Below are 24,489 nucleotides of genomic sequence, written 5' to 3' on the forward strand. Positions count from 1 at the left end.
TCTGAGCAGGTTAATCCATCACAGGTTTATTCTGTGTCTCCTCTAACACAAGGTTAATGTCTGAAACAAGAGGATTTTGTTGTGCCTTAGCATGGCCCTTGAGAAGCAATAGATTTTTAGCTAACAGAAGGAAGAGACGGCAGCTTTTATTTATGTATATTCTTCAGAGTAATTAAGTTCACCTTTGCTTTTCTTTTAACTTGAGCACCAGGTGTAGAAAATTAACCAAGAGTTCAAATGATTTCTTCTATTGCTGAGCTAATTCTACGTAGACTTGTTAACGTGTTGTAAAAGAAAAAAACGTTTTCTCACTTTGGGAAAATGCAATTGGATGCTTCTCCCCAAGGTAAAGTCAACGCACAATCTGAAAGGCGGGGAGCTATCTTCACGGGGAGAGAAAGCGCGCTCACCATTTCTGTGATTTCAGCGATGTCCTCTCTGTGCTCCCAGCTGGGGAACATGTTGGTGAACGTCAGGGGCTCCAGACCAGCGTGGATAAGGTAAGACTTGGGGGGTGGCCTCTTGATATTTTTTCCTGTAGGTACACAGAAGGCAATGTCAGTACACCCAGGGGTTGGGTCCGAAGAACTGGGCTTTCTCTGATTTCCCTTGAAATCTTTTCTTGTTTGGATCCCTTATGGTTAAAATGCAAGTTTGGGAGTAGTTCATAACAACACCTGGATGATGTTTATACAAAATGTCAATTTTATGATATAATGGTGCATAAAATTGCATGTAATTGACCTGAGTCTGACAAAATGCTTCTAGAACTCTGGATGGGAGAAAGCCTCTCTCCGTGGCTTCTGGGTAAGACATTTTCTTTCTCTTGTGCTCACGTGTGGAGAATACCTTTGCCTTCCTAATGCAGCATTAGGTTCAATGACAGTTAAACAGCTAATGATAGCATTTTATAAGCCATTCTAACTTAAACATTTGGTGGAAATTTTTTAATTATCACTGACGAGCTTTTTCAAGAGAAAATCGACTATACAAACTCAGTGAAACTAATCCATGAAACCTTAAAAATTAAGAAATTAATGGCATTTTCACTTTATAAAGATACTATAAATTTTAGGTGGACAGTATAGTAAAAAGCCATGAGTTCACTATAGATCTTTTTTTAAATATATAACACTAAAAATAATAATGAATAATAAAAAGGTTGCCATCAGCTCTCCAGCCCGTGTGGGGGAGCTTCCCACTCTCAGACAGTGTGACACTATGTGTGGGTGGAGGCCCACGCATCCCCAGCATGACTCATTCCCAGTGCAAAAGGGTTTTCATCAGTCCAGGGTATTCCACAATATAGTCTTTGACCTTGAGGATAGCGACTTAGGTGGCCCAGTTATATAAAAGAGAAAAATGAATTCTCATTCATGCTGATAGCCAAGAACACACTAATCTCAAAATTAAGAAGCCTTAAAAAATTAAAGGGGGAAAAAACTTGGCTTCATCACTGTCTGGCAGGCTTTATCAAGGCTGGCTGGCCCACACAGGAAGGGGAAGGCTGGTCTGCGGCCCCCACACGGTGGGCGAAGCCGCGGTGTGGCCGTGGCCCTCACCTTTGCAGTACTGGAGCACGGTCTCCATGGCGCTCTTCCGGTCGGAGGCCCAGCGAATGCGGGCCGAACCGGTGATCTTGTTCTCGATGGGCCACCAGCCTTGCCAGAGGTACACCTCATGGTGATTGTCAACAAGGAAAAGAGCTGTGAGGGCAAGGACAGATGAGACAATCAGGGGCTCCTCCGTGGATGCTACCAGCTCACTCTTCCCGAAACCTAAAGGAGGCCTTCCCTCCCTGTTGCTTTTGTTGGGGGCGGGGGCAGAATCCCCTTGGCAGGGGCCAGGGGATGGTGTCCGTGATGCCTCAGCCCTTTGAACATTCAATCAGAAAAAGCCTCTGGGCAGAGAGAGGTGGTATCTGTGAGGCCCGCCTCTTCCCTTCCCTCTCCCCACACCCTGTCTCCCCCAGCCCCTCCTCGGCGCAGGCCTGCTGGTGGCCCTTCTGGGAACTGCAGCGAGCTGAGTGGAGGGATAGTGCACGTGCCACTCAAGGGCTTGTGAGCACTGTGTATCTCCCAAGAGCAGATTAAACACTGGAGAGTGCATCTCCCTTGCCCTACAGGTCACTGATGTTCATGCCCCATGTGTGACTGCTTCGTAGGCGACTAAGTTCAGGGTTCTTTGCGAGAAAAACAAGCTTTAAGAAGTAGATGTGTTCTACCGCTTCCTCCCCTCTTCTTCTCATCCAACGGTCACCCTCTTACTCCATGTGGCTAAGGGGCTCTCACACTTACTAGGTCCTCCTGCCCTGAGTCCTTTCCTAACACGCATTTCAGGATGCTGTGCACACCACACGTGAAAAGCCCAAAGGAGATTGATAACCTATCTTGGGCCATAGCAGGAAGGGGGGTGGCGGGCAGCAGCCACTCTTGAGAAAGTTGCTAATACTTCCCAAAGTGGCAAGGGCACCCGATGAGCTTTTTAGGTGGGGACCTGGGCGGCCAGGGTCCTGCGAGATTCCTGGCTATGGGGAGAAGGCACAAGGGCTCAGACTGGACTGCCAGAAGGCAGGAGGGTCCATGCAGCCCAGTCTCTGGTGATTGACTGTCCCAACCAGAACAAGAACACAGAGGTTCTGTCTTGAGGTAGAGGTCGAGTGGAAATAGCCCTGACCCTGGGATCAGAAGACATGGGTGGGAGCCTCAGCCCTGCCCTCCGGCCTTGGCTCGGCAGACGCCATTCTTTGGCTGACTCGGCAGATGCTCCCACCCCCTTGCTCCCTGGCCACTTGCTTTCCCAGGCTCCCTTATAGCAGAGGGTGGTCATGTGACAGAGCTCTGGCCAATGGGATGTAATCAGAAGTTAGCGGGGGCTTCTGGGAAAGCTTTTGCTTTATCTGATAAAAGGGAGAGATGTGGCCATCCCTGTCCCTTTCCCTACCTCTTCTTCCTGTCTTGAAGGAAAACATGATGGCTGGAGCAGGGGCAGCCAACTGTGGACCATGAAGCAACAAGACTGAGGAGAGGCTGGGAGAACAGCAGAGATTCCAGGCCTGACACAGTTGTGCTCAACTTATTCTTAACTGACATATTTGGGTGAGTTAAGTAACTGGGTCTCGGTTTCTTAGACTGTAACATCTGGTTGATGTCCCCTTCCTTTTGGAGTAGGTGTGAGGATGAAATTAGGTAACATAAGAAAGTTACTTGCCAGTGTACTTGGCAAATAAAAACTGTTTACTAAATATGAACGTCAAATAAAAAGGCTCTTTGGAAGGTGTATCTTCTGCGGCTCAGCCCGACACCCCCTCCCGCCAGCCGTACCTGGCTGTGGTGCACTATAAAGATCTTCCTGCAGGAAGGGCATGGAATTGACCACAGAGGGGTCTCGGGCAGGGTACATGAATTCCGTGGCTGAGAAGTCACCGGAGGAACTGCTGAGGATGAACAGGCGGGGTGTGAAGTTAAAATTTCCAGGATCTTTGAAAGAAAAGAGAACAAAGCTGAAGACAAAATAGGCACCAAAGTACATCCCAGATAGATTAGGGAATTAAGGTAAAACACAAAATAATCCAAAAATGAGTGTGAAGAGAGGTAAGATTTATCTGAACTTGGAGGTGGGGAAGGCCTTTTTAATCATAAGTATAAAATAAGTAATGAAAGGAGAATGGATTTATGTGTTGACAGTATAAAAATGAAAAATTTCATTGCAAAAAAACCCCAAAGTGAAAAGGCAAGTGACACAATGAGAAATATGGAAACTTGTTAATATCTTTAGTATATAAAGAAATATAATAAAGATAAATATCTCAATCAAAATGCATAAAAGGCAAAAATAAAACATTCACCAAAGTAGAAATACAAATGACTAAAAAAAAAAAAAAAAAATACATACAGTGTTTAACAGTACTTCTTCCAATTTAAAACATTAAGTTAGAAGAGTGCTTAGATATCAGTTTTTGGCCAAGAGGAAAAGGTAACCTACCAAGTCTCTGTTGAAAATGTACACTCTCGTATGTATACTGCTGGTGAGAATGAAACTTGGTGCCAATGTCCTGGGGCACCCTTGTTGATATGTCCTCTAAATCTTTTCTACCTTTACCATAGCAGTTCTGTATCTAGGACTTTAACTAGAAATAAATGCAGATACTTATTTTAAATTTATCCACAATTCTATTGTATAATGAGGAAAAACTGGAAACGGCTCTAAACTAAAATTAAACTAAAAAAGACAGGTTAAGTAGAAAATGGCATATAGCATCTTCATGGAATACCCTGCAGCCACAAAAGTCTAAATATGAACAACTTGAGAAATTGTTCATAATAAAGGGAAAAATCAGGTTACAAAACTGTATACTGCAATCCAAAATTTTCTTAAATATAGATATGTATGGATCACATAGAGAAATGTTTGAGAGAGATGATTATAAGGGACTCAGTTTCTTTTTCAACCGTTCTCTGCTTTCAAACACTTTCCATCATCAACATGCATTATTAAGAGAAACCATATAGGGGCGCCTGGGTGGCTCAGCCATATAAGTATCCGACTCTTGATTTCAGCTCAGGTCATGATCTCAGGATCATGAGATGGAGCCCCTGCTTAAGATTCTCTCTCCCTCTCCCTCTGCTCCTCCCCCCTCCCAACCCCTGTGTGTGCGTGCAAAGGCGCTCTCAAAAAAAATAAAGAAAAATAAAAGTTCATGAAAATTGAGAGGTGGTATCATGGAGTGGTGGTTCTGAGTACATCTCACTGTGGTTCAACCCTGGGCAGGTTGATGAACTTCCCCGTGCCTCAGTTTCCTCATCGGTAGGAACATGGTGGCATTAGGTTGTGAGTGCTGGGTATATCAGGTGCTTAGGTGGTGCCTGGCTCATCCTACACTGCTTAATACTTGTTAGCTCTTCTTATGTTCATCTGTATTGAAGTTGATCTGTATTTTGTGTATTTAAATACAAAACTGACTTATTCTCTAATCTGAACTCCATTGTGTCCCTGCACCCAGGAAGCTGGCCAAAACGAAAGCATCCTGTTCCCATAGGATCACAATGTGTCACTGCTCATCTGGTTTCCTGGAATTTTCGTCTTCCCTCTCTTCAAGTCACGCTCTACCTTCAAGGCTCTGTTTAAATGCCCTGTCTTCTGTGGGGCCATGCATGATTTTCCTGGTGGAACTAATCTTTTTTTCTTTTTAACTCAAAGCCTCCTTCATTTGTACCTCTTTTAGGACACACTAAAGTTTTACTTGGCATTATACCTGTCTTGCATATTATTTAGCATCCTTATTGGGTTGTAGGCCTGTGAGGACCTAGCCTCTGTCTGATCCATTGGGTGTTGTACATAGTACAGGCTCAATAAATATGTATCGACTAAATTAGTGATGGAAGGCTACAGAATGTTCTGTTACCTTGAAGCATGCAGTCGTAGGCTTTCCTATCTCTCCTTCCTAAAGCGTCCCAGAAGCCCAGGGGCTCGGATCCTTCATCACACTCGTGTATTGTCACTTTGCTGCTACTATGCAGTCCTGCTTCCAGGGGGCATCTGCATGGAGAAAATCCAGTAGGTTTTTTTTTTTTATAAGCCTTGGACATGTTGGCAGTACAAAATTATTCAAGACTAAATCTACAGACCGGTTCACCATCTCTCTTCTATTTTTTAACTAAAACCGTTCTCACCAATGAATGAAAACGTGCTCTGTGGTTTATGAGTGTGTGTGTGTGGGGGGGGGTTGCAATGAGAGGGACTGGCCTGGCCCTTAGAGAAGAATGTACGATTACATATAAAATGTAATGAAAGTGATATACATTTTTATATATAACATACATACTTACTATTCCTTGTCCTCTCCTGCTAGAACATAAGCTTCATGGGGACGGAGACTTGGGTTTTTCACTAGCCAAGTCCCTGGTCCCTAAATCTGGGCTTGGCACCTAGTACGTGCTCAATCATACCTGCTGAGTGAATGAGTCAATGTGTTCATTGTTTTTTTCTCAGTGGTCCAAGGGGAAAAGCTGATGGACCAGGGATGCCTTTGACTAGCTCAGTGAAGGTCAGTTATCACTCCTCCCCGCTCCCTAGCGCGCAGAACAGGGTCTGGAGAGGAGATGCTTGGCTTCCCAGCTGGCTGCCCATGGCAAGGGCCCTGGCCTGCGGGCTCTCCTTAGCGTGGGCTCCGCAAACGGTCCCAAGGGAACTCTGTCCCCACCGCACTGCCCTGGGGCCCAGAGGACGGACTGGACCAAATGATACTTTGGTGGCATCTTGTGGCCCTGGTAACTTTTCACTTTCACTGTTCGGATGTTACCACCGTCCTCCCGGGGTCTCAGCCTGAGGATGTGCTAGGCATCCCCCAAACGCCGGGGCGACGCCGGGCTCTGGCTGGCTGTCTACGGGGCCCGCTGGGCATGGGCCGCAGCCCCCTCTAGATGGTGACTGCGCAGGACAGCCCACTCCCTTGCAGGCCTTCTCTTCCTGCTTCAGTTTTCCCTCTCCCCCTGTGGCCCTTGAGTACTGCCCCGGCACTGGGTGCTTCCTTGGGGAGCTGCCCGAGCGTGGGGGCCTGCCTGGGACAGAAACCAACCCCAGCCCCTGCTGTGCTGCGCCCCAGAACTGGCCCAGGCAGGCCGACCACTCCCTGGCAGGCGGCTGCCTTGGAGAATGCAGAAACACAGTCGTCCTCTGAAAAGGGGGCATCTCCTAGTCGGGCACGTTGGTTGGTGGTCTCCCCAGCTCTTCTTCAGCTCAATGCTTTCTAACTTTCCACGGCTCTGGCAGAACTAAAACTCTGAACCCCTGAAAGATATTTGAAATTTGCTCTCTTTAAATGACTAAGGACTCCAGGCTTTTCGTTCAAAAAGACGAACTGTACCTACAAAGAAACTAAAGCACTTGTTGGGGTCATTTCCCTTGCTCCTCACTCCGCCTTTTATGGAGGCAGGTAAATCCTCAGAAAGTCGGGGAAGCCCTCACATCAGCAGTTTTACGGGAGATGTGTGTCACACCTGCTTGGAACGTGAGAGGCGGCTGACGAGGTTTATAACTACCCCCTGAAGTCACTTTAAGTACACCAGGGTTTCTATGGGCTGCTTCTGGGTATCCTTCCCGCCTCAGCCTGCATCCCACAGGGAAGCCCCTTCTGGAGAGGCGCCCACGCACAACACTCACTGTTCTTTGATTTTATTTGCTGCAGTCCTTCCAACCTCCTTCGTGTGGGCTTGGGCTTTGCATCCGTGCCACAAGTAAATGAGGGCTTTATTTACGTTGAGGACAACCATGGAAGTCCTGGACCTCAGGCTACTACAGTGACAGGCTACTTCCAGCAAATTTCCTTCCACGGGCACTTCTCCTCGCACACAGTACAGCCTCCACTCGCCTGCAGGGGGCACCAGTGGCACAGAGTTAGGCCCGGTGCTGCCCCCAGAGCTGCCCTCCGTCTGCAGTCACCAGCCAGCACCACAGCCCAGCCCGGCCCAGCCCGGCCCAGCCTGGGGCGGGCAGCAGCTAGCTTACTGTCAGCCCAGAAAGCACATCCTTTTGAAGTTAGAAGCACGTTCATGATGTAGAAAGACCATTTTTACAAATTTATAAATACCCAGGTAAATCCTATAACAGGCATATTTTAAGAGGCTCCAAAGCTAAGCACTTTTTTTTTTTTTGGATGCTGGCCACCAAAAATCTCATCATTTATAATGGACGACCCACTGAATTGTTTCTCTCTTAAGAAGAGACTGAGTCACTGAGAGGATTCAGTTTAAGGTGGAGTCATCTGTCAGCCTCCTGCATGCGAAGTCCTTTCCTGAAGTAAACTCCACAGCACTGGGGTTGGGCGGGGGGCGCTATGAGCTCCCTATACAGCTGATTTGTAAGGCAAACGTTAGGAGGCTTTCCGGGGTAAAGACACACCTACATAAAAGGAGATTTACTTTAACCCCTCTTGTGTATAAAAATATCTTCCAGGAGAGGGGAAAAAACCAAACTCCAGTAGTAAAGTGACTTACTTTGCGCATTTTCTTCTTCCTCTTCCCGTCTCCCAGAGTGCACCACCATCCCCCCCTGGAAACACTGCAGAAAGCAGGGGGGCTCCTTTCCCTGCAGAACCTGGACCTTTCAACGTAAACACATTCAAATAAGTAACATGTACTGGGTTTTCAGAGTTTTCAAAATAATACATGCCTATGGTAAAAAAATCTGGAAAATATCAAGAAGTGCACACAAAAGCCAGCGATAATACTATTATCTCAAGATAACCACCATAAAAATTCCAGGGCCTAGCTTTCCTTTCCAAGTATTTTTCAGGTATATGTCTTTCCCAGGCAAAAATAGGATTGCTCTTTTATGTTACTTTATACTGATTTTCTTCACGTGATGTATTTCGGTCACCAAAGGCTCTTGAAACATGAGTTTTGACATTTCAATGGTATTCCATGGTATAGATGTAACGTGACTGACTTAAACACATTTCAACAAAGTCTGCCTCTCAGCAAGGAAAATGGCTGATCACTTAGTAATTCTGGGGGAAAGAACAGTTTCTTTTGCAACCATGCCCAGAGTCCACTCACAGCGCTGTGGGCCTACTGACCACGGCCTCCCCCTCGCCTGTGAACCACTGTGTTCCAGCAGGTGGTAGCTGCTCATAAACTGTGTGGGTTGACTCCATTCACTCTCACTCCGGCTAGACATTTTCCTTTAACAAGGAAACTGTTGATTGAGCCTGGCAGTCCAGGCACACCAAAAGGTAGGAAGCATTTCCCACCAAGTGTTAACCAATCTCAGGGCCCGTTCTGCATAATTAAGTACCATTTTGTGGCAGTGTTTTATAGGTCTGAAGTGTTTTTACGTCCGTTGGCTTGACAAAAAAAAAAATAATGCAATGCTCAAACTAGAGAGGTTAAGACTCAAAATTCTAAGGGGGATTTTGAAGGCATGATTAAAACATGGCCTTTACAAAAATTAAAAAGGCAGTTGAAATGACCCACAATTAAGAATAAATTAAAATGCAGTGGTCTCTAACAATTATTTACAATTATTATATGGTCTACAGTAGCAAATATATATTTTTTAGGGAAGAGGAGCAGCTCTTAGAAGGCTGAGTGCTGATCTATTCTGGAGAAAATTCACCTGTTCTCTTCCCTGGTGCTATTGTTAACTACTCATTAGAGGTCGTGAAGATATTGCACATGGCATCATGTTCTCCCCAAAACCCCACAGTCAACTCTTAATTACTAAAGGGTGGGACCCGAGGCAAAGATAATCCGAACATCAAAAAGTACTGTTTACAAAGCTTTGGCACTGGCATTAAACAGGCCCTGCGGTTATAGTGGTGGGGAAAACCAGCACACACTATCTCTTTCATGCTTGCAGGGAAAGAGAAAATAAATAAGTAAACACAAAGTAGTCAAAGTGTAAACAATATGACAAATTAATTATGTAGTTTTAAGCAGTGGTAAGAATGGTAAGTGTTATAAAACAGAGTAACAGGACAGAGAACAGGAAGGGATTTGGATAAAATGGGTGACATTTGAACAGCTATCTGAATCTTCTGAGGTTGAAAGTTACTATGGATACAGAGGAACTTGTGGGAATGGGAAATTGTGCAAAGGCCCTGGGGTAGGGGGAAAGAGGTCTGAGGAATGGCAAAGAAGGCTAGAGTAGCCCCGGCCATGGTGCAAGATAGAGGGGTGGGGGGAGCGGTGTGTAGTGCCGGCCACAGAGGTGCAGGCACACCACCAGGAAAACGCTTTGACTGCAGTCCAAGTGTGATGGAGAACAAGGGAATGACATGATCTGACATGATCCAGAAAAAAATCACTCAGGCTGCTGTGAGGAATGCAGATGATGGGAATCCTAATTTTTATCTTAATCTCTGATATTTCCCTAGGACAGATTTGTGTAAGTGGAAAAAGTGATCAGAGTTTAAGAGGATTTTTAAGGTTCTTGAGCCAAACTGCTTTTCAGGATGGCTGTTTCAAGCTATCCTTCCCAATCCTGCTAAAAAATCCTGACCAGCCCCAGATCCGTTCTTTATAAAACCTCCAGCAGTTTTAGAAGCGGAAAATAGCATGTCTTTGTTTTATTTACCATTCCTTGAGTATTAGTTAAGTGGAAACTTAAAAAAAAAAAACAAAAAAAACCCCAAACCACTCACTGGCACTTTGTACTTGATTTGTGGATTTACTATTTGCAGATACAACATCTCCTTTAAGAGCACACGACTCCCGGCCAGGCGGTGGGGAGGTGGGAGTGGAAGCCCAGCCTGGAATCTGGGGAAGCCGGCCAGGACTAAGCGTCACTTGCATGATGCGGTCTTTGTTCACTGGACTGGCTCGTCAGGGGACCCGGCCCCAACCCTGGGGGCTCCGCAGGAAGGCCAAGTCTCTCCTCCCCTGGGGCAGCCACTTCCCAGGACTTACCTGGGCACCCCTCTCCTCATCCAGCTCCACCGTCATCAGAGCCGACGTGCCCTTCTCACTCACGGTTGACTGCCGGCCTTGCCAGAAAAAGTAGACACACTTCTCCTTGCCAGCCACCCGTACTGAGTGCTCTCCCTTTTGCCGACTTCCCACTGCAAACACACAGAACCCCATGAGGGCAGGGTAATCAGCTGAGAAGCCAAAAGAAGAGCAAATACGTGGCTTTCTTCTTTAGGTTCCGTGAGGACAAACAGTGAAGAAATAGCTTTTGGGCGTGGGGCTGAGGAGAAAAACCATCTTTCTTCCCGTTAACTGATCCCGAGCCTCCAAACTGGAGAACAAAATGATCTCGCCTTCTTGATACCCTGAGAAAAACACCTGTCATCCTACAGGAAGGCGGCAGATCTCTCCAAGTATGTGACAGAGAAAAACGGTGGCTGCTGGAGCAGGACTCCCAAAGACACAAATGCATTTTCCATATCATGCCATTTTTTTGGGCAAAAGATTAGCTGGTAGAGAAAAGATATTGAGAACAACAGCTGGGCCAGCTTTAAGCACAAAGGGAAAAATTTAGTCTGTGAAAACGATTCTAATAAAAAAAAAAACAAAACAAAAACCACTCTGAAGTTTCCACATTCTGTCAGAAATGGAAGAGATCTATTGCTGACATATCACTTTCATAAACAAGTCTGGGATTTCAATCCTATCTGTCTCCAGGACGGCAGCCAGGATGGAGGGTCTCGGTCAACCTTAGCAGCCCCCAGGACACAGATCTCAATGAAGAGCAGGTGCGGAAAGTTCACTGGTCAAGGGGTCATCTGAAAAAGGCCGTATTTCAGACCTCGCCTTGCTACTTTTAGGGTATATACGGCACTCCAGACTGCTCTCATTCATTCATTCAGCAGATAGTTCTCAGGAGGCCAGGGCCATATTTATTTATTTAATTTTTTTGGCCCTTTAGCAAAGCACTCTATAAACAGTTTTCATAAATGATTATAATACTTCTTACGGCACTTTGCCTAAGCACAACCTTCAGTGCCATCTTTTGTGGACCTGAACTGGTCAAGTTCGTGTATTTTTAAGTGGACGAGATGAAAGAGAAACAAACCATCAATGAATAGATCAGGCATATTCACAATTAGTTTGGAAGCCACTCCTTTGAAATTTCTGCTACTTTAGATAGGAACAAAACTTTGCCTTTGATTAGCAAATCCCACTCTTCAAAGTAGTGAAAACTAGTCCTGTCAGCGGGGGAAAAATATGCTTAAAACAGGTCACAGAAGTTGATACATATCTTGAAATTTGTTAGCACTTAAATACATTGTGTAAGTATATATTCAGGTTTCAATAATAACCAGTGTTTTACCACCTACCATCCTAATGTGGACTTCCCTATCTATATCTAAAAGGGCGCCTGGGTGGCTCAGTCGTTAAGCGTCTACCTTCGGCTCAGGTCATGATCCCAGAGTCCTGGGATCGAGTCCCACATCAGGCTCCCTGCTCAGCGGGAAGTCTGCTTCTCCCTCTCCCACTCCCCCTGCTTGTATTCCCTCTCTCGCTGACTCTCTGTCAAATAAATAAAATCTTAAAAAAATAATAAAATAGAAATATTTTCTTAAAATATTTCATAATAGTTTTCAGTATTTTTCCTTGGAATTTTCATCAGTATACCCAAATTTAATCCTACACACAACTTAATTCTTATTTCATTTATTTTTAATTTTAGCAAAGATTCAGCTTTCATCAGTAAGACATTATGGACTGTAACCTTTATAGACTTGATCAGATGGCTAATTTAAAGTGTTGATGTCTCGTGCCTCAAAATACTTTCTGGAGTCAGTTTGTGACCAGTAGCGTGTTTAGGAGTAACAGAAGACACGAAGAACGTAAAGGACTGCTCCGGGTCAGGTGGTCTTGCAGCAGAATCTCATTTACTGCTCACCAACTCACGGCAGCTCGACCTGTATCATGCTCCGGAGCTGCCTGGCTCCATTACTGGGGCAGGACCCAACCTGCCAAGGCCTTCCCTGGAGTGCACGGTTCACGCCCCAAGTAGTTTCTCTGTGTGCCTGTGCAGGCTGCCTGGTGTCTGCCAGGAGGATGACTGTCCTGTCTCTACAGCCAATGGTTTCTGCTGACCCTGTCCCGGAAGAGCTGCCCGAGCTCCGAGTTCAGTCTTGTTTGCAAGTGCGGCCCTTGAGGGGTACGAGTGATGAAGGGCTGGACCACAGTGGCCAAGGGGCCACAGTTCATGCCATTCGGCTATGCTTCTCTGCTCCCAGAGGGACTGTCGGGAAATCTGAATGCTCCCTGCTGTAACTTAATGCTCTGCAGCTGGACTTCTTCAGAGTTGTAACTTAGCTCATAAAGAAGCTGCTGGAGCCGGCTGTGAGATGTGCATTGTGTTTACTAGAAAGAAATATGGAAAGTATTTGCCTCAAATCATTATTTCTTAGGGGCCTCCAAGAGAATAGTCTCTGAAGGCCTCAGAAATCTTGGATTCATGTGATTCACAGTGATTTTGCTTGTGTTGCTTAGGAGATCAGTGACGATTATTTCTGTGTCAGGCACATGCTAAACATTATACATACTAGATTCTAATAATCTGTAAACATGAGAGACTATGGACTCTGAGAAACGTAAGGTTCTAGAGGGGAGGGGGGTGGGGGATGGGTTAGCCTGGTGATGGGTATTAAAGAGGGCACGTTCTGGGGCGCCTGGGTGGCTCAGTTGGTTAAGCGACTGCCTTCGGCTCAGGTCATGATCCTGGAGTCCCAGGATCAAGTCCCGCATCGGGCTCCCTGCTCAGCGGGGAGTCTGCTTCTCCCTCTGACCCTCTTCCCTCTCGTGCTATCTCTCATTCTCTCTCAAATAAATAAAATCTTTAAAAAAAAAAAAAAAAGAGGGCACGTTCTGCATGGAGCACTGGGTGTTATACGAAAACAATGAATCATGGAACACTACGTCAAAAACTAATGATGTACTGTATGGTGACTAACATAACGTAATAAAATAAAATTTAAAAAAAAAGATTATAATAATCTGTGAGCTGGGTATCATGTCTGTTTTCTAGGTGAGAACACTGAAGCTCAGACAGGCTGTCACTTTACCCACCTTGCAGAGCTGGTATGTAGGGCTTGAGAGAAGATGCTGGCTGTATGGCCCCAGGGCCTGTGGCCTTTCCTCCAAGCCCTAGGGCCCCCTTATGAATGGGAAGGGGGCTTTCAGTGTCCTAATCTGCTCTCTACTGGCCGTGTGACTTCGGGCGGGGGGCCTTACTGAGAAATCAGCAGAACCACACGGTACATCCCAGGGCGCCTCGGGCAGGCACTCAAGGACAATGTGCAGCAAAGCCCCCAGTGCTGTGCCTTGTGGGCCGGGGGCACCCCCCACAGCTCTGGGCGCAGCCTCCAATCCACTGGCCGCCAGCAGAGCCCGCCTCGGGGAACCTAGCTCTCCTCTCATGGCATGATGTTGCTGCTTCACCCACACCTGCCTTATTGGCATTTATGCTATATGATTCCTGAAGGCAGGACCTAATGGATTTACTTACTCCCTAAAATAAGTGTCTTATACCCAGAAGACAGATTAGGTGCTCAGTAAATGCTGCCAGGTGATTAACAGACTTACTTTTGATCAATTAAGAAAGAAATCAACTGGTTTTGAGTCTGCGGGTGTGTGATCAGCAGACCACGGCCTCCACTGCCCGGGGCCCCAGGGCAGCCACAGCTGGGCAGCAAAGAGCCTGTCTGAGAGGTGAATAAACTCCCGGGAGCTGAGCTAAATGGCAGGGCTGAGGGACGCTGTCGAGGACTGGCTACTTCTGGGCAGGGGAAATGGGGTCTCCCTCCAAAGTCCACTGGCTCTCCTCCCTCACTACCTCTCGTGCAAAGCACACCGCTGAGTGTTTTGCTTGAGTATTTCACCGACAGGAACCATGAGCAGTTTGACTATGTATTTATTCTACCTGATCCCCAGAGCGTGTTAGTGCTCCCAGCCTCAGAGGAAACAGCTTCTTTTATTTTTCATAAATCTTTCGTGTGTTACCACACCATTTGGTTGCAGTTCTGTCATCCAGATAGGCTTCACTTAAGACTTTAAGCAGTAGACAGCCCCATGGCAAATATCATTTGGAGGCAAATCATCACTTTCCCAGAGAACCTCTGGGAACGGGGCAGGGGAGGGAATGGGGGGGGGGCGGGGAGAGAAACCTTAACTTCTCTAAGGAAACATGACATTGGTTAGCAATGCTAGCTCGTCGGGATCCATCTTTAAAGTTGACTAAGTGGTTCTAAAAGCGAAGGACCAGATTGGCCCGCTGTCCCCGCGGCTGAGGGTAAGGCAGCGCCCATGGGGAAGGGGCTCTAAGAAGTGCTCCCTCCCCGACCCGTGTCGGCGTGAAGAAAATGGAAGTGCTCACTGACCTGCGGTGCTCACCATGTACTTCCACTTGACCACATAGGCGTCTCCCTCGTGGAACTGCCCAATGCTCTGTTTGGGGAGCCTGCTGTAGTCAAATTCGAGGATGTGCCAGACATCCACAGAGACACTGGCAACCTCAAACTGCCTCCTGTCGTCCCCTTCCACCAGGCCATAGCCGCGACCCACGTTCACCCCGTCCAGCACCGTGCCTGTTGTCACCTGGGGCACCGCCACCATCCGCGCCACATCGTATGGCTTGGCTTCGGCCCTAGGATCATCCTACGAGGGAACGTAAGAGTGTTGGTTCAGTGGCCTGTTCCTACAGCCATTTCTTGTCATACTCACTGCTGTTTCAGAAAGTCAGGCTTTCCAGCTCTGTCCCGGCATTTCACCGCATTTCGGGGAAAGACTACAGAGGCCTGAATAGCCCCCCCCGTGACAGCGAATGGGTTGCCTGTAAACCCAGAGGCACAGGCAGGCCTACTTTACCTCGGGGAGGTAGAATATAACCGGAAACCCGTTTGCTGGTCTCCCAGTAAACCCCGGGAAGGCTTTTAAGCTTCAAGGCCTCTTTTGTCGGGACCTCAACCAAGGCCTGAGATTTAAGACTTGATTCCCAAAAATACCTTTTGCTGGGCAAGTTCGCTGGCGCTCTTCTCATTAGGTCTCTTCAGTTCAGTCCAATCGAGAAATTTCTCTTTGAACAAAATAGTCTCATTGTGTTCTGTAAGTCTCCCGAATATTGCCCAATCAGGTCGCCCCTGTCCTTTTCTGAAAGGGTGAGTGGGTGGGGGAGGAGACAGGAAAACAACAGAGATTAAGCCATGCGAAAACGAAGGAAAGGAATCGAAAACAGACACACGTGGCACTGAAAACAACTCAGAATACCTTAGTGGTATATAGAGAATGAGTGGTTCATGTTGTCAGATGAGTGATATTTTAGTATTTCAGCCTGAAGCCTAAGCAAGGCTTTGTGTGGATGGAGTTGATGTGCCTGAATGGGATGTGAATCCCGTCTGGACTGGACTTTTCTTTCTTTCTAGCAAATTCTTGTATCTGGGATCCTCTGGGGGTGGTACACTAGCCTGGGAGCTAGGAGAAGGCAGGAGCCACATGGACATCGTCCTCGCCTGCTCCATGCACTCAGAGTCCCCTGCAGGTGCTCGCCACGTGTCTGTCACTTTAATGGGTAGATGGGAGGGAGGCAGAGCTCACCCTGAATTCTCTATTAAGTCCTGTTACAACGAAGCTCTCCGGTGTCCAGGAACGGATGAAATTCTCCTGTTACTAAAATGAGCATACTTCCACAGATCATAAAGAGAATATCTGCATATTTATTTCCAGGCCACCAGACATGACAGTGGGCCGGGGGAGAGCACAAAGGCACAGAAAGGGAAGTGGCACAGCCCAACCTGGAGGTCTGGTCCTGCCTCAGGATCTCAGAACTTGAAACTGCTCGGAACACTGGTAACTCAGAAACAGGCAGAGTCGAGGAAATGGTGGCTGAAGAGGGTTTGTGTGGGTATTGCTCATCCTTCCAAATCAATCTTTGGTTGTGAATGGAGCCTGGGATGCATATACCCCATGAGACCGCTGAGCAGCGCTCACTGGGCCCTGCTGTGTTCTGTGCTCCATCACTTCCTGTTTCGTCAGGACTACGGTTCTGACGTCACAGCTAGGGCACATCAAGGAGGCTGCCTGTTCCTGGGGAGACTGCCGGGGTGAAGCATGGTATACAAACACTTCCACCTCGTACTCTCGCAGGACTCTGGGAACCAAGTACCAGCCACACTGGGGAATTCAGGACTCCCCTGCAGGGCTGGGGTCTTTCACGGCAAATGTCTGAATGACCATTTTTTTATATAAATTTTACTCTGCAGACTTGCTAGGATGCCTACTGGAGGCGCACTTGCTTTCAGCTTTAGACAATGATCTTTTATGGTGGGAGCCAAGCAAGCATGAGAGGCAGTGGGTTGTGGGGTGAGCCGGCAAACGTCCTCCTTCAGGCCGACTTCCATGTTTGAACTGGGCTTAGTCTGGACACCTCAGTGCTTCAGCCCCTCATCTGGTAGGAAGGGCTCAGTGCTTAATCTTGGCTGCCCCTTAGGAGGAGCCCTGAGGAGGCTCTTAAGACCCCCGACACATAAGCCCCACCCCACACGAATTGAGACTACATCGCTGGGGCTGGCGCTGGGGCTGGGGCTGGTATGTGCATTTTTTTTTGTTTTTTTAAGCTTCTCAGGTAATTCTGATCTGCGACATGGTGAGAACCGATGAATTAGGTGCTCACTCATCTACTCCCAGTAGGAAATACTAAAATTACAATCATTATTTCAATACAGTATCCTCCCTCTCACTCCCTGCCCCCCGAAAGGCATAGACATCACCTACTGCCAAATAAATGGCAAATCCTGGAATTCAAGGGCTATGTTGAGAAGGTGTGAAACGAGAAGGAAATATGTTGCTTTTGCACCTTCAGATCAATGGCGGAATTCCAGGTCCTGAGAAGCTTCTCAGATCAGCATGGAATCTGTTTCAACAATTGCTACTCATCTGCCAGGACGGCACCTGGAATGCCGCAGGCGGGAACAATTTGTTCACCTCAAGGAAGGAGACTGAACACAGCGTCCAGAAGATGGCAGCATCCATAGTCCCGCATCAGTTAGGCAAAAGCTAAAGAAATGTTCTTTCTGTGAACGTTCAGGCTACTGCCTGCAGTCAGTGATGAAAAGGCAACCCTACGAAGAGTGACAGTCGGGGAGCGTGATGGGGACTCGGGCCCGCTGAGGGGGTCTGCACGCGCTCTTCCACACCATCGGCACGGGACAGGAATACCTGGGGATAAGCGGATTGCATTCTCCCGGATCCAACGGGTTGATGTCACAGTTCTCGTAGTCAAAGGTTCCGTTCCATAAGTGCTTTGCCAGCTGAAAAGCTATTTTCCGTTGTGCCAACGTGACTTCTTTTCCATGCCACACGTACACTTCACTACCAAAGTCAAACACCAGTACCTGGGAAGACGGCAGAGAAGAACAGGTCAACGTCAAGGTCCTGCTCCGGTTGAACGAGGGTGTGTACTGACTGAGAGGGACGGGTGTGACCGCTGGCCAGGCCCTGCCACACTAGCCTCTGCCCTGTGGCCCGCATTTCCGTCTCATCCTGAACTCGCAAATTCCGTGGTGAGTTGTCGAACTGTGTCTTCCTACCTGCCTTCTTTCCTTTCTTCCTCCCTGTCTCCCTCCTTTGTTCTTTCACTCACCGAGCATATACAAAGGCCACTTCTTAAATGCCAGGCCCCGAGGACCAGGGAGGTGGTCGCCCCTCCATACAGTTCCAGCACCCTCCAGGGCAGAGACCAGGCCGTACTTGCATTTAGAGGACTTTACTCTGGGTTTGCTGAGGGGATACGTGAATGTAATGCTATTTCTTATTTCCATGCCTGTGGTTTATTCGACTCTTTCCTCTTAGACTAATTTCTTCCTTCATGTCCAGCAGTCCAAATCCTACTCAACTCCCAACTAGGCTCAACTGCACCTTCTCCTTAAAATTACTCCTGATTATTTCTTTCCTATGATTTTGTTTTTCCATTTAATTGCCCATGCATGTCATACAATCCACCTTGCTTTGGATGGCATTCTTTCTAATATTCTTCTATCCGATGAAATTTAAGTTTCTTTTGTTCTTTTCCACTTTTTCGCAACACGTATAAAATACAGAATGGTAATGACAACGTATGTATTTAGTAAACATTTACCGGTGTGAGAAAAAAGCTAGTATATTACTTGGCAAATCCAAATTATATAAACATGCATCTATTATTCCTGAAACTTAAGGACTGAAAAAACTGTATTTAATGTTTATAGAAAAATCAAGAGATAGGGCTAAGGACTATTTACATTTTATTCTCTGGCATATACTTGACATATAGTACAGCATAAGTTAAGGTATAAGGCATAATAACTTGATTTTTATATATATATATTGCAAAATGATTACTACGATTTAGATGACATCCATCACCTCATACAGATATGAAAAGAAGAAAAAATACAACAAAAATACAAAAAAAAGAAAAAATTCCATTTCGCCTAAAACAGAAAAGCCTGACACATGCCTCCTCTGAGCAATATTCTGAATTCTATCCTTGTATTTAAGATGGGGTGATGGTTTGAATTCACAAGTAAATATACTTTAAAAATAGGTCACTGTTCAAGACCAGGCAGGACCACTGACCAGCGTTTCTCGGGCACTTCAGGTCTATTTTATTGGGCCGCCCCATGCAAAGTGTTCTCTTGGCGAGGCTGGTCCCCACGCACTGTACCTCTTTTGACTGCAGAAGGGAGCACTTGGGAGTCTTCCCCCAGTACTCATCATCAGGGACAAGTTTGTCATCCACCAGACGATAAATGCAGTTTGTTTCAATTATGGCAGCTTCGTAAAGTTCGTCTTCTTTTGGGTCTCCAGCAGCTTTGGGATGAGAACAACAAGACGGTATGACATTTTACCCTGAAAGGCGGCCGGTTTAGAAGAATGAAGTAGGGAATAAGAAAAGTCTCACGATTCTCTGAAATAACTCTTACACTGGTAGCTGTTTTGGCCACCCAGAAGCTTCCAGAAGTCTTTGGCCGCATGAGTGTGTGTATTAATTCCTTCTTCAAGAGTTTGGACATAAGTAGCTCTACAACCAAGTTCCCTCTTTGTCTGAATTAAACTTGCGAGTTCTGAGGCCTGGAGAAAGGGAGGAGGAGTACAATTAGCTAGGCAGACAAGCCTGTGGTGAGGCAGAGTGGCACGTTCTGAAGTCGGAGGGGGAAAATGGCGGGTCTGCAAGGGAGACCATGTGACCACAGGGGCTGCAGGCCCCGGTTCTTGGGTATTTTCAGCAAGGTCAGGAGAATGGAACTCAAGGACCAGGGGTACAATTCTTTACAGCAACAGTTCTTTATTTTCAAATTCAATAGATCACTTGTGAAATTTTGGAGAAATACCCATTCTCTGGGCTTCTGCCCATGAGATTCTCATTCAATAAGCCTGTAGCAGCATTTCATGGGTACCTGGGATAAATGGCTTTGATGTGATGTGCCAGTTCCTTTTTCACACAGGGGTGAGAATAGGACTTAAAAACTGGCGAGATAGGTCATCATCCTTCTAAAACATCCCACGCACGCACGCACCTAATAAATGCTTGTTTCAGAGACATTCAGCAAAAGAAATACTGCCTCTCCCTCCTCACTTGAATCAAACACTTGGTGTCTGAGAAGCCTTGCAAAGATCTAGCAACTGGTAGAAACATTCTATTGCTGTGTAAAGGAGATGCTTAACTGAACAATTTTTATTTTTCAGATACCAACCTTTGCCTTTTCTATGACATTTGCAAACTCTCCTACCCACACGAAGCAGTAATGGGGAGAGAGCAGGAGGAAGCAGTCCCCACTGTTGAGTGACGAAGCTCGAGGTTCAACCAGTCTGGTCTGCACGTGTCTTCTTCCTGTAAGGCAGGAGGCAAATCGTCACCATCTTCCCAGAGAGGAGAACTCTCCAAAGCCACAGGAAGGACCAGGAAGCACCCCTGGTACAGACTCCTGCAATTCTAAAGATTCTTGTCTACCAATACTGGCTCCATGATGTAGAGTGGTAGAAGGGGGTTTCTGGTGACAGCCTTCTAGATTACTCTCCCTTGTAGTGCTTTCCTAAATGTCACCATGTGTCTTAGGACAACCACTGGAGTCCTTTTACAGCACGTGTGTGGATTAATTAGGTTCCCTCCTCCAGGAAAGTTAGCAGACATGCTCCTTTCCCCCTTTCAACTCCTCTCCTGGTCCCTTTCTCTGCGCTCAGCCCACCTCCTGCATTTCATAGCCCCTGCTAGCCACACCGCAGGTGAGGGCATGCCTTCCCACAGCGTCTTCTTCCTGGGGGTTTGCACGCTAAATCCAGGGCAGTCTTGGAGTCAGCTTGGAGGGAAGCACTGCTTTGCGCTGCTTTCCACACCTTCTCCTAAATGACTGTTGATTTAGGCCTTTCCACAGTCACACTGATAGTGTCATCTCGGGGTCAAAACTCAGGAATAGACATTGGGTACCTATGCTCGTCACTAGTCTGAATGCACTAAAAAGGCCAGTGGTCATGCAGAAACACACGGGACACCCTCTGTGAAGGATATTCCATGCAGCCTCCTCCTGCTGAGTACTCTAGAGGCAGCTAAGTCTCTCCTCATAGCCCACGGCCTCTCTGGTCGTCTCCCTTGCTATTGACAGAGGGGGTGCTAGAGCGGAAATCTAGGTCAGCTTCACTTGCCTCTGCTTTCCCTGGATTCCTTCTCCAAGAACTTGCATCCCTGCCTCTGGCCCCCACTAACCTTGCCCACCTCAGCGAGGAGTGAGTGGAGAAGCCCCCATGAAGACTTCGGGGGCATCTGGAACTGCATGACAGCATGGTGGCGGGGCAAGGGGAGGCGGCAGCAGAAGCTGAGTTTCTGGAATGGCAAACACCTGGGTGCAAATCCAGCTCTGCCACTCAACAGCCGCTGTGACCTCAGGCACGTCACTGAGCTCTCCAAGCCTCACTGGGCATCACGTCTCCCACCTCATGGGATTTGTGAAGCTTACGTGACAGGAGGTAGCACAGCACCCAGCCCACGGTAGGTTGTCTCCCCCTTAGGGTCAGGCCTCCTGGTGTTACCGGACTCAAACCCCTGATCCACATGTGATTCCTCTCCGTGGCTCCTAAGTACCTTTAATCTGTAACAGCATCAGCTTCTTGTAGGGCAGCGCGCTATTGTTGGAATTCTGTTCAGTCAGGTTGACGCTCCGCAGGCTGATGTTGCTGAAATTTTCTTTACTGGCTAAGCCGGCCAGAGTGACTTCTGAGAAGTTGGAGTTGGAGGACACTGGGAGGGTTGAATAAGGAAACAATGGCGGGGGGTGGGGCAAGATGGGCAGGTGAAATGACAACGTTTACAATCAGAGATTCATAATCAACTAGCTGTCTCTTAGAAAGTCAATCCTGAAGGGGAGAACATGCTCAGGTTTGGTTGACAATGCAGTTCAATGCTGAGCCACTGTACTCAGGATTTAACTCTGTACTGAAAGTATCAGCTGCTTGTGGACATGTCACACCTCACCTTGCAGGGGGCAAGAATCGAGGGACAGTGTGGACCAGCTATTTTGGTATAAAATCAGGAGCTGGACACACGTGTTGCAATTCCACTGAAAGCTGATATAATTCCTAACAATGCTGAGACGTTAATGCAAATGCACTCACAAGGAAGACTATGAGAGGTCTTTCAATAAAAGTCTTTATATGTAGAAAAGCAGGCATGCTTGTAGGGATGTGGTTAGTCCTAATCTTTTTCCTGGAGGCAAAGTGATCAACTAGATAATCTTGAGGTCTTCCGCTCTCAGATTTAAGACTGTTGTAACAAGCTGCTGGGTTTTCCATGTACGCCAACAAATGTGTACATGTCAATCATCACAAAGCCATCCCCAGGCCTCCAAAAGGGGAGGCAGAGGAAAAATACCTAAAATTTGTGCCAATAAGCCTTTATTTCTTCGACTGATTATTTTTAAAAAATGTCTGTGCTAGAGAGAAATTCAGAAAATTATTTTGCTGGGATTAGGGTCTTACACTACTTGACAATTCATATGGCACAGAAGTTTTGAAATATATTTTCTTAGTCAATCAGTTATAATGAAAAGACTCAACTAGTTCATGTAAATATTATATTTCTAAGAAAAACTTTCGGAAGTAGGTTTATGAGTGCTAAAGGAAAATACAAATTATAGCAAGACTATTCAAGCTAGCAAATGGTATATGCCCTAATTACCTCCATGAAGAAAACCACTATTTCAGAACAAGGGAACCCCACCTTATCAGGCTGAGGAGAACAGAGCAGCTTAGCCTGAAATGGGACACAGAGCAGAGAGCCATCTCCTCACTCCTATTCACCACCTCTACCCCAAGGCCCCAAAGCTACCCAATCCACATCCCCAATTCCGGGGCTCCCGAGGCTCCTGTTAAATGCAATTTGGAAAGCATTGGTTTATGCATTAACTAATAATATGAAAATCTAGGGTTAGGAAAAGCAGTAATTTGGGACATTTTCTCATGAGAGATCACATGATTTGCTCTCCAACAAGATTAAGTGGGGAATTACTGTGTTTGGGCTCTACAGAGCTGAAAATGGGTTGAACTACAAAGCCCAGAAGCATCCTTCTCCTCCAATCTCTTGAAAGAAAACTCAGCAAAACAAGATAATTTAAATTAAGAAGGTGAACAGACGCTCCATGCTCTAAGAATTTCTGTGAAGAGCCTTTCCATTCCAGGCGGGTGTGCACGTGTGTGTGCAAACTTACTCATTTTTATTTGATGAGTGTCTTTTGAACACATGATTGGCCTTAGCAAGGCAGAAAAGATGATTAAAATCACCTAATCACCAGACCCCAACACAGAGGCGGGGTGGTGGTTTCATACACTCACTCTTTTCTACTTTCATCCGCTTTGACTCCATGAAGGCAACGTTTAATCTCTGCTCCGTGTATTCTTGAAGGAGATCTTCTCTGGCTGCCAGCATTTTCAAGGGGTTTTTGGAAGCCTGAACCCGACGCTTGGGCCTCACTGCGCGCTTGTGCTCAGCCACAGAGGAGGTCAACCTGGGGAGCAAAGTGGAGTTGTAGCCTTGGTCTGCATTGCCTCCACGCCTGGTTTATTTGGGGGTCTCTGACCTGAAATACCAGTCTCTACAATTTTTGTCTTACAATTCCTCCTCCTGCCTGCTACTCCCTGACATGGAGACATAGAATCTTGGGGATGGGGGATTCAGGCCCGTTTAGTCTAAGATCGCAGAGGCTCCCCACCCCCCACACCGCACCCTGTGGTTTCTGCTTGGAGGGGCATCTGGTGCTACATGGGACAGCTCATTCTACTACTGGATAGCTCTGCAGGGTAGGAAGTTCCTCCTCACCCTTATCGTACCCATGAGCTCCTCCTACTTCTCCTGCTGGAGTATTACACAAGTCTACTTCTTCTGTCCCTGGGGAGCCCTTCGGGAATTTGCAGCCAGTCACTGCTTCTCAATTTCTCTTTCCTCCAGACTAAATGTTCTTTTTACACAACTGGTTTTCAGTTTCCTTAGGAACTCCCCCACAACTAGCTTCCTCTCAACCCTTTGCACCTTTCTGAAAAGTAAGCACTGCTTTGAAGAATATGTTGAAATAAAATAGGTCCAAGAAGCCAACTGTAACTTCATACACTGACACAACTCTCTGGGGGCAGACCAGACATGGGGAGGTAGGTGATCCAGTCACATGGTTTCCTGACAGATTCACTCCTGCTCACAATTTCCAACTGCATGGCCTCTGTGCTATTATATATAATATGGTCCTCTGTGTGAGAGTGTGTATATAAACATAAATATAGCTCTATAGATGTAACGATTTAAGCAATGACATTTGGGTTGGGAGAAGATGAGAAATGGTTAAATGCCTGTGTATGTAAATACACACAAAATTTCATTTAAAGGTGGGAAATGGCAAACTGTTCATTTTTTAAGATAGAAAATTGAGAAAAACTGAAAAAAACCCCAGAAATATAAAAAAATGTATTTGGAGCAGCTTCCAGGAAAATGTATGACAACCCCGCAGTCTTCTGGAAGAGACAAATG

At 46.6% G+C, this 24,489-nt stretch overlaps 1 protein-coding gene across 6 annotated transcripts in view; it reads right to left on the bottom strand.

Moving 5' to 3' along the window:
• SVIL (supervillin) overlaps window positions 1-24,489 on the bottom strand; it is a 229,754-nt gene that overhangs the window by 2,697 nt on the left and 202,568 nt on the right. For all 6 annotated transcript variants that reach the window (XM_027593384.2, XM_027593388.2, XM_027593385.2 and 3 more), the window contains 15 exons: window positions 23,307-23,479; window positions 21,562-21,717; window positions 20,180-20,316; window positions 19,409-19,556; window positions 19,150-19,295; window positions 17,664-17,839; window positions 15,455-15,599; window positions 14,831-15,107; window positions 10,407-10,558; window positions 7,995-8,100; window positions 7,162-7,369; window positions 5,405-5,538; window positions 3,324-3,479; window positions 1,563-1,706; window positions 411-535 (listed from right to left, as the gene is read on the bottom strand). In XM_027593384.2, coding sequence (XP_027449185.1) covers window positions 411-535; window positions 1,563-1,706; window positions 3,324-3,479; window positions 5,405-5,538; window positions 7,162-7,369; window positions 7,995-8,100; window positions 10,407-10,558; window positions 14,831-15,107; window positions 15,455-15,599; window positions 17,664-17,839; window positions 19,150-19,295; window positions 19,409-19,556; window positions 20,180-20,316; window positions 21,562-21,717; window positions 23,307-23,479 — 2,383 coding nt within the window. The remainder of the gene's footprint in view (window positions 1-410; window positions 536-1,562; window positions 1,707-3,323; window positions 3,480-5,404; window positions 5,539-7,161; window positions 7,370-7,994; window positions 8,101-10,406; window positions 10,559-14,830; window positions 15,108-15,454; window positions 15,600-17,663; window positions 17,840-19,149; window positions 19,296-19,408; window positions 19,557-20,179; window positions 20,317-21,561; window positions 21,718-23,306; window positions 23,480-24,489) is intronic.

The sequence above is a fragment of the Zalophus californianus genome, chromosome 9 (assembly GCF_009762305.2).
Source record: "Zalophus californianus isolate mZalCal1 chromosome 9, mZalCal1.pri.v2, whole genome shotgun sequence".
Classification (NCBI taxonomy): Eukaryota; Metazoa; Chordata; class Mammalia; order Carnivora; family Otariidae; genus Zalophus; species Zalophus californianus.